General features: G+C 37.9%; 1 protein-coding gene across 1 annotated transcript; it reads right to left on the minus strand.

Moving 5' to 3' along the window:
• Positions 1–9,594: 9,594 nt before the first annotated feature.
• Positions 9,595–10,074, minus strand: LOC127129800 (secreted RxLR effector protein 161-like). Its single transcript, XM_051058925.1, has one exon. It carries the CDS (start codon positions 10,072–10,074, stop codon positions 9,595–9,597), a length of 480 nt encoding a protein of 159 aa, XP_050914882.1.
• Positions 10,075–10,347: the final 273 nt, after the last annotated feature.

Below are 10,347 nucleotides of genomic sequence, written 5' to 3' on the forward strand. Positions count from 1 at the left end.
AGGAGGTGGGTTTGGTTGTTGTGCAGGTGGTGATGGTTGAGGTTGTTTAGATGTAGTTGAATTTTGTTGTTTAGGGGGTGGAAACGTGACTTTTGGTTCAGGTTCAGTTTGTGATGGCTGTTGAGAAGCCAGAGCACGAGCGTGAAGCTGAGCTAGAGTGGGGGATTAGGGGTCAGAGGGTTCCTTGTCAGAGGAAAGGACATAGTATGGTGGGGATTATGGTGAGGATGATGAGGAAGATGAGGTAGTTTCATTTAGCATTTCTGCTTGAGAAACAGGTAGTGTGGTGGTAACAAGGTTGAAATTTAGAGAAGGTGGGTTAGAGGTTCTGGTGGTTGTGGGGGGTGTTTCATATAAGGTGTATATGGGAGTTGTTTGGGGAAGAGAAGAAGCAATGAGTTTAAGTTTTACAGAACGAGAAAGCGGTATAGACATACTTGGAGAGTCAGCCAGAGGGACTGGAGGTCTTGACCCAAAAGATTCTCCCAGCTTTGCTTTCTTTGCCTTCTTGGACTTCTCAGAGGGCTCTCGCATCCTCTTCATGAAGTTTGGCGGATGCTCAGGTAGCCAGTCCACTAAGAACTCAGAGATGTCTTCCCCTTGATTAGCAAGATATTGTAGATAGTAAGCTACCACTTCTGGAGGGTCAATCTTGGAGAATAGATAGAGACCGTTGGGAATCTTCCTCTGATCCTTGAGTGCTTCCCAGGAGGTGTCAAGAGTTGGTTTAGCTCTGACTTGATCAATGATCCCCACGCTCTTCAGATTTCGAGCATTCAGAGGTCTCCCAATGTCAACAGTGACATCCTCTATTAGGTCGTGATGGATCAGGTGATCCACTAAGCCACTCTCAATTAGAACATCTGAGATAAGTCTTCCCAGAGGGATGTATTTCTTGGTCTTCATGTTGTTTCTGGTATCTTTGACAGAGTCTCTGAGATACTTGAAGAGTAGTGTTGGCAGACACAGTTTCAACCCTTTGTGGATGCAATACAGAATACACTTCTGATCTGTCTTAATGTAGTCAGAAGAGTTTGATACATGTCGATGATGAATGGTGCCTAGGATGATCTTCAGCCAGACACGGAGGTGCTAATGGAGTTCCTTATTCTTGGAGTGTTTCCCCTCAGTGTTCTATTGAAAGATAGTGGGGTTGATTTCCTAGGATAAATATTTTTCCCTAGGGTTGATGTTGTAGACGCGTCTTCCTCCTGTCTTCTCCATATTCAGAAGAGAGGCAATAGATTTCCCAGTGCTGACTATTGTCACTCCCAGAACATGAGAGACAATGTAATGGTCATCTGAGTCTGCAAAACGCCAGAACTCCTTCACCAGATATGTGTACACAGGGCCATAGAGTCTTCGAAAGTAGGTTTCCCACCCTTGCATCCTTAACTCTTCAGTTAGGTATACACCATTCTTCTTCATGTTTTCAAAATCCACTAGCGACTCATGCAGTACCTCAAGCTTTTCAAATGGTGTTGCTAGGTGGATGTGGGGTTGATCAAGGATATAGGGTTCCCTGTAGATGGGGGTTGAGACAACGCCGGTGGTTGCTGTTGTTTGTTAAGTAGAAATGGGTGTATGTTCCGTTGAGTTCATCTGTTGAGAGAAGTTGTAGACGGATTGTTGTTGAGCATCCATAAAGAACAATGTTGAGGATGAAGAACTTGCTGAAAATGCAGAAATCTTGAAGAAGATGAAGAAACCAAGAGAGAGAGAGAGAGAGAGAGAGAGAGAGAGAGAGAGAGAGAGTTTAGTGTAGGCGTGAGTGTAAAGTGTGAGATTGTAATGTGTGAAAAGAATTTATACCCATATAGATGCATGCAAAACGACATTATTAGAAGTAGTTTAGATGTTAAATAATTGAATGCAACACGTTAACCAAGTTCACACGTTTGGAGGAGAATGATTACAGCCCATGATGGAGGTCTAATCCCCAAATTAGCATACTGCTCGAGGAGATTTCAAGAGTTTATCTCTTGATTTCTGCTAGACAGTTGTGTAGAAGTTTCAAGGTCAGGAGCATGAGGCTCCACATGTTACTTTATCTGATCTTTAGGAATACCAAAGGGTTGGGTCCTGAGGATTTCTGATTCAGATGACTCCTAACTGGTAGAAGCATTAGAGTCAGGTCCAGATACTAGATGTTTTAATTCAGAGTCTTATTCTTCTATTTTAGAGAAGCACATTTATTCTGGACAAATTTGAATGTTTAAAATTTTCAAAATAAAAGAGAATCCATCTTCAGCGAGGGGTTTAGTAAAGACGTCAGCCCGTTGATGGTCTGTATCAATAAATTTTAATGAAATTACCCCTTCCTGAACATAGTCTCTAAGGAAGTTATGTTTTATTTCTATGTGCTTGGCTCTGGAATGTAGAATAGGATTCTTACTTAAACAAATGGCAACAGTATTATCATAGAAAATAGGAAGGTTACTCTCAAAGATCAGAAGGTCTTCAAGTTGATTTTTCATCTAGAGCATCTGAGTAGTGCAGAGTGACGCTGATATATATTATGCTTCTGTAGTGGACAGAGCTATGGTTGCTTGCCTTTTGCTGGCCCAAGATATAAGATTATTTCCTAAGAACTGACAGTTCCCAGATGTACATTTACATTCCATTTTGTCCCCTGCATAATCTGCATCAAAATAACTAGAGAGCCTATACTCTGATGTTTTCTCATACATCAGGCCAAGGTTAGGGGTTCCTTTCAGATACCTGAGGATTCTTTTAATAGCTGTTAAATGAGATTCCCTGGGATCTGATTGGAATCTGGCACAGAGACATACACTAAACAAAATATCAGGGCGTGTAGCCGTCAGATAGATAAGGGAGCCTATCATACCACGATAGAGCTTCTAACAAACCTTCTGGTTAATTTCTTCTTTCTCCAGAATGCAGGTTGGGTGCATTGGTGTATTAGCATGTTTGCATTCAGCCATTTAGAATTTCTTTAGAATGTCTTTTATGTACTTACTTTGATAAACGTAGGTAGCTTTTGAGGCTTGATTGATTTGAATTCCTAGAAAGAACTTTAGTTCTTGCATCAAGCTCATTTCAAATTCTGCCTGCATTAGCTCAGAGAATTCTTGACATACAGAGGGGTTAGCTGAACCAAAAATAATGTCATCAACATATATCTGGCATATCATGAGATCATTTCTAATGTTTTTATAGAAGAGTGTAGAGTCAACCTTTCCTCTAATAAAATTATGTTCTAGAAGAAAGTTACTTAGTCTTTCATACCAAGCTCTAGGAGCTTGTTTTAAACCATACAGTGATTTCTTAAGTTTAAAAACGTGTTTTGGACATTTAGAGTTTTCAAAACCTAGAGGTTGATTGACATAAACTTCTTATGATATATAACCATTAAGGAATGCACTCTTGACATCCATTTGATATAGTTTGATTGAATGATTCACAGCAACTGAAACAAGTAAGCGAATAGATTCTAACCTGGCGACTGGGGCAAAGGTTTTTTTGTAGTCAATGCCTTCCTGTTGACTGTACCCCTGTGCCACCAGTCGTGCTTTTTTTCTGACTACTTCTCTCTTTTTGTTCAATTTGTTTCTGAATACCCATCTGGTTCCGATAATGTGAATTCCTTTAGGCTTTGGAACAAGATCCCAGACGTCACTCTTTGAGAATTGATATAGCTCTTCTTTCATAGCCAGAACCCAAACATTGTCTTGAAGTGCCTCATCACAGGAAGTAGGTTCGATTAGAGATACTAATCCCAGAGGAGTTTCTTCAGATACTTTGAATGTTGACCTAGTTCTGACAGGTTCATCCTTGTTTCCTAGAATCAAATCTTCAGAGATGTTGGGGAGACTTCTTGGTCTTTTCTGGATAGTTGAGGCTTCAATTTCATATGGCCTTTGTCTATCAGATACTTCTGGTGCTTTAGTCTTTTTGTCAAAACCTGCAAGAGTGATCTCCAAATCTGCAAGTTTCTCAACTAGCTTTGACTTTTCAGGGTCAAGCTTATCATCAAATCTAACATGTATTGATTCTTCCATAATTTCAGTTTCTGTGTTGTATACTCTGTAGCCTTTAGAGTGTTCTGAGTATCCTAACATAATACCTTTTTGTGCTTTTGAATCAAACTTGTTCAGATGTTCTTTAGTATTGAGAATAAAACAAGAGCATCCAAAAGGATGGAAATAAGAAATGTTGGGTTTTCTTCCCTTACACAGTTCATAGGGAGTCTTTTCCAGAATAGGTCTTATAGAGATTCTATTCATAATATAATACGCTGTATTTACTGCTTCAGCCCAAAAGTGCTTAGCCACATTTGTTTCATTGATCATGGTTCTGGCCATCTCTTGGAATGTCCTATTCTTCCTCTTTACAACTCCGTTTTGTTGTGGAGTTCTAGGATAGGAGAAATCATAGGATATTCCATTAGAATCAAATAGTTCCTCAAAAAATTTATTCTCGAATTCGCCATCATGATCACTTCTGACTCTGATGATTTTAGAGTCAAATTGGTTTTGCACTTTGGAACAGAAGCTAGTAAATACAGAGTGAGTCTCACTCTTGTGCTTTAGGAATTTTACCTATGTCCAGCGACTAAAATCATCAACAATAACTAGTCCATACTTCTTTCCATTAACTGACGCTGTCTTAACAGGCCCAAACAAGTCAATGTGAAGAAGTTCCAGAGGCTTAGAGGTAGAAACAATATTTTTCTTTTTAAAAGATGTTTTCGAAAATTTACCTTTCTGACATGCCTCACATAGAGCTTCTGAAGAATACTTTAGTTTAGGAAGGCCTCTGACTAAATCGAGTTTATTTAGCTAAGAGAGTTTTCTCATGCTAATGTGGCCCAAGCGTCTATGCCATACCCATTGGTCTTCATGAACAAACATCAGACATTTTACATTTTGATCTTTTAGGTCTGAAAGATTTATTTTGCAAATATTGCTTATCCTCTTGCTAGTGAATAGAATTGTTCCATTATTCTGATTAATTGACTTATTGATAATATGTTATGCATTAATCCTTCTACATAGAGAACATCAAATATAGAGGGAAGAGTTCCATTACCAATAGTTCCAGAACCTCTGATTCTTCCTTTCTGATTTCCTCTGAAACCTACGAAGCCAACATCTTTAAGTTCCAGGCTTTGGAACATATACTTTCTTCTCGTCATGTGTCGCGAGCATCCAGAGTCCAGGTACCATGATTGGTGTCTTAACTCTGCTGCATAAGATATATGTAACATAAACAATCTTATCCTTTGGTACCCAGAATCTTTTGGGTCCTTTGTGATTAGTTTTTCCAGAGTTTCTTAGAACTTTGGGTTTTCTAGCATTATCAAAACGTTGTGCTTGTATATGTGTGTTGTGATAAGAAAAAAGAGATTTAGGTTTGTCATATGTAGAAGACTTATCTTCACTGGGGACATACCCTATTCCTCTTTTATTATTCTGACTTACTCCATAAATCATGGATGTCATTCTACTCCTTTCTATCCCATTTTTCAAAAACTTTTGAAAAGATTTTTCATATTCATATATTATTGTGTTAGAAGTTTGTGGGGCTTGAGATAATGCTTCTTAAGTTTTAAACATTGTTTATTTGTGGAGTCTCTCTCTTTTATCAAAGTTTGATTTTCATCTTTTAGTTTTGAAGCAATTATCTCAAGCTTATCACATTCTTTGATGGTTCTTTCAAGAACCCCTTTTAAAGCCTTAAATTTTTGTTTAAGTTTTTGATATGAGTTTAGAGTTTCAGAAAGGCATGATTCAAGGTCAGAGCGAGAAAGATCAGAAAATACCTCTTCAGGATCAGAGTCTCTATCTGATGAATTTCCAGAGGTGATAGCCATGAATGCAACATTTGCTTGCTCTTCAGAGTCTGATTCAGAGAAGTCAGATTCATTGTCGTCCCAGGTGGCCATTACTCCCTTTTTGGTTTTGAATGAGCTTTTCTTGAAGTTTTCTCTTTTGGAGCTTTCTTTCTTCAGCTTTGGACATTCGTTTATGTAATGACCTGTTTCCTTACATTCATAGCATGTTATGTCTTTGTTTGACTTACCTTTGGAGGTTGATTCTGAGCGATCTCCCTTAGGTCTTGGTCTTCTGAAGTTGTTATTCCTTTTTCTCCAGAATTGTTTTACTCTTCTGGACCAAAGGGATAACTCTTCTTCATCGTTAGAGTCTTCCTTTTCAGATTTGTCATTGTCTTCCTCTTCACCTTGGAAGGCTTTGTTCCTTTTTGGCTTGCGTATTTCAGATATGGACTTCATTGCTACCGACTTGATCTTCTTCTGAGGCTCATCTTCCTCAAGTTCTATATCATGACTTCTGAGAGAACTGACGAGTTCCTCAAGGCTGATATTGTTCAGGTCTTTTGATAACTTTAATGTTGTGACCATTGGTCTCCACTTCTTTGGCAAGCTTCTGGCTATCTTTTTGACATGATCTGCAGTTGTGTAGCCCTTGTCCAGAACTTTGAGTCCTGCAATTAAAGTTTGAAATACAGAAAACATTACCTCTACAGCTTCATCGTCCTCCATCTTGAATGCTTCATACTTCTGAATTAGATCAAAAGCCTTTGTCTCTTTGACTTGAGAATTTCCTTCGTGAGTCATCCTCAGGGAGTCAAATATTTCTTTAGTTATTTCCCTGTTGGTGATATTTTCATATTCATTGTAGGAAATGGCATTCAGCAGTATCGTTTTGGCTTTGTGATGGTTTTTAAAGTCGTGCTTCTGATCATCTGTCATTTTGCTTCTGGCAATGGCAACACCAACGTCAGACATGGGAGGTGTGTAGCCGATTGTGACTATGTCCTATAGATCAACATCATAGCCCAGAAAGAAACTTTCAATTCTATCTTTCTAATAATCAAATTTTTCTCCATCAAAGATTGGAGGTTTAGGATTGTAACTATCTCTTTCATTGGTGTTGGCCATAGTGTTTTTTCTCACGCTGGATCTCTATTCTGTTAAGTGTTTGATTAGAAAATCAGTAACAAAGTCGAAGCTCTGATACCAATTGAAGGTAGAGAAAAACAAGAAAGGGGGGTTTGAATTGTTTTGGAAATAAAATTTTTTCAATAACTTAGACACACACAAAATAAAAAGTTTGACACATAATTTTATACTGGTTCGCTTGAAATTCAAAGCTACTCCAGTCCACCCGGCCAAGGTGATTTCGCCTTCAAAAAGGTCTTAATCCACTAATCTTGAAAGATTACACAAACAACCGTCCTAGAGAATTAATCCCTTAGCCCTCTCAAGTATTCAGACTTCACAAAGTCACTTTAGGAAATACCTTAGTAATAAAATGATTGGTAATGCACAATGCTTCTAACAATAAGCAAATATTACAAAAAATAATAACCAAGGTTTTTCACATAAGAGCAGCATCTCGTGAGAGAGTGAAAAGAAGATGATGGAGAGTTTTGTATTCTTGTGTGTCTTAGGTGTGTTTTTCTTGAGCGATATTTCATCCTTTATATAGGAGTTTGAGAGGACCGTTGGGTGATGATAGAATCATGGATATTGAAGAATGATTAATGTCATTACTCTCCTCGTTTCTTTCCAAAACAGTTTTGGGTGCGTCATAACTTCCTTCTAGAAATAGTTTCTTTCTAAATGCAGATTTCTTCACGGTTACACTTTCTGAGTCAGCGAATTCTGTATCCAGAGTCTTGTTTAGCAATATTCCTCTTCAAAGGGAACCTCTATCTGATTGGATCAGAGTTTCTCTTTAATCTTGACTTCTTCAGATCGTGCATCTTCAGAGTCTGGATTCATTCTTCTTTATCAGAGTTTCTGACGGCTTTCGTTTTGCTAGTGCCTGCGTTTGATCATAGTTAGAACCTTCTGGCCGTGTATCCTCTGAGTAACGTCTAACGTTGGATTTTGTATATGATGATTTATCTTTCTAATTATTTGATCAGAGTCCTGCACACTTAGGAAAAATTTCGTTAGGGTACCATTTTTGTTTCATCATTTGTTATCATCAAAATCTTAGAGATACATTGTAGAACCAACTTTGTTCTTACAAGTAATTATATGGTGAAGAATGAGACGTGACCAATTAAGCGTAATGTCATTCTTAATAGCATACAATGCTTGCATTTCTGTATCGGTAACAGTGCAATGATTTGAATTTCTAGGAAGCATAACATAAGCCAAGAAATAATGAAGCAATCTATCATTGATGAAAAAATTTCCAGCACTCCAAAAATCCTTTGGTGGTTCTTCCCCACCATGAGATTCAACCATTTTTTCATGATATTCGCCTTCCGATATCCTACTTAAGCCAAAATAAAATTCTCTTTTATTATAAGCATTCCATACTTCATCCTCCGGATCATATAACATGTGACCACCCGAGGGAATGTCCAAAATTTGACCAAGTCTCTTAGGGGTTAAGGTAATCTTTTTCCCTCTAACATGTGAAACAAATTTTCCATTCTCAATGCACATGTTGCAATAAAACATTCTCACTAAATCTGGATAATCAGGTCCAGAAGAAGTGATAAGAGGCCCTAAACCTAGAGAAATTAATTTATCTTGAAAATTAAAGCATTCTCCAAAAAAAGAAGAGAGATCACCGTATTTTGGAGTTTGAACTATATTCTTTTAATAATACTTTTGATATTTCTCCAATTCCTCTGGGGTGTGATCTTTGAAGTAACGTTGAACATCCATGAATGATAATGAAGCTTTTTCTTTCCCTTTCCCAACAGTTCCAGCTTTCCTCTTAAGTTTTGATGCCATGAGTAAAGGTTAGGAGATGATGGAGATACACTTAAATGAAGGTTTTGGGTGATTTGGAGAAGATGAAATTTTTGAGTTGAGAGCACCAAGGAGGTAGATTCTGGATGCTAGGTTAAAGTAAGGGTTTGAGAGAAAAATTTGTTTTTAGATGGGAGAGAGAAGGGATGTGATTGGACCAACCAAAGTAAAAGAAAAGGAAAAAAAATTGAATACGTAGGGGTAAATCGATTTACCCCATAGGTAAATTGATTACCATATGGCCAGAAAGCACACAAAGAGAAACGTTTCAGGGGTAAATCGATTTACATCATGGGTAAATCGATTTACCTAGTTCAAAATATGCCAAACACGAAAGAAACAATGCCACTGTTTTATGGGTAAATCGATTTACATCATGGGTAAATCGATTTACTCAGTGCCAAATATGTCAAATACAAAAACCAGTGCTACTGTTTTATGGGTAAATCGATTTACATAATGAGTAAATCAATTTACTCAGTGAAATAAATTGCAAATGTAAATAGATGAGTTGGAAATGTATGTGCACCTTTGATTATTGATATGTTTTTGACAAATTATATGTCACACTCATCTAGAATCCCAAGTTCCCTTCGAATTTTGTAAAACGGTTCTCATGCCAAAGGTTTTGTGAAGATGACGACAAGTTGATTATGAGTATCCATAAATGTGACTTCGACATCTCCTTGAAGCACGTGGTCACGAAGAAAGTGATGTCGAATGTCAATATATTTGGTTCTTGAGTGCATGATCGGATTCTTTGTAATGTTTATCACACTTGTGTTGTCACAACGAAGAGGAATGCATCCAAGGTCAAGTCTGTAGTCACGAAGTTATTGCTTAAGCCAAAGTATTTGAGCGCAACTGCTGCCTGCTGCTATGTATTCCGCTTCGGCAGTGCTAAGAGCAACACACGCTTGTTTCTTACAAGCCCAAGATGCTAATGCATCTCCAAGGATGTGACATGTACCACTAGTACTTTTTCGATCAGTTTTACTTCCTGCATAATCAGCGTCAGAATAACCAACTAATTTGCAAATACTACCTTCAGGATACCATAGGCCGACATTTGTTGTTCCCTTGAGATACTTCATGATCCTCTTAATAGCGGTGAGATGTGATTCTTTTGGATTGGCTTGAAAATGAGCACACAGACACACACTGAACATAATATCAGGATGGCTTGCCGTTAAATAAAGTAAGGAACCAATCATACCTCGATACTTTGTTATGTCAATCGAAACACCTGATTCATCTTGATCAACATAAGATCCGGATCCCATCGGAGTAGACATTGCCTTGCAACTATCCATGTCGAATCTTTTTAACAACTCTTTGCAGTACTTTGTTTGGTTGATGAAGATGCCATCCTTCAGTTGCTTAATTTGAAGTCCAAGAAAATAGTTCATCTTACCCATCATGGACATATCAGATTCTCCTTGCATCATTGTGTAGCGGTAAATTCATGATCATCAAGCTATGGATAAGCTAGAGATCAAATAACAAGAGTCGCCACAACGCTTTTATTGTTTCCAAGGGGAAAGGGAAAAAGTACGAACAAAACCCAAAAGTAAGAAGTTTTCAAA

The sequence above is a fragment of the Lathyrus oleraceus genome, chromosome 3 (assembly GCF_024323335.1).
Source record: "Lathyrus oleraceus cultivar Zhongwan6 chromosome 3, CAAS_Psat_ZW6_1.0, whole genome shotgun sequence".
Taxonomy (NCBI): Eukaryota; Viridiplantae; Streptophyta; class Magnoliopsida; order Fabales; family Fabaceae; genus Lathyrus; species Lathyrus oleraceus.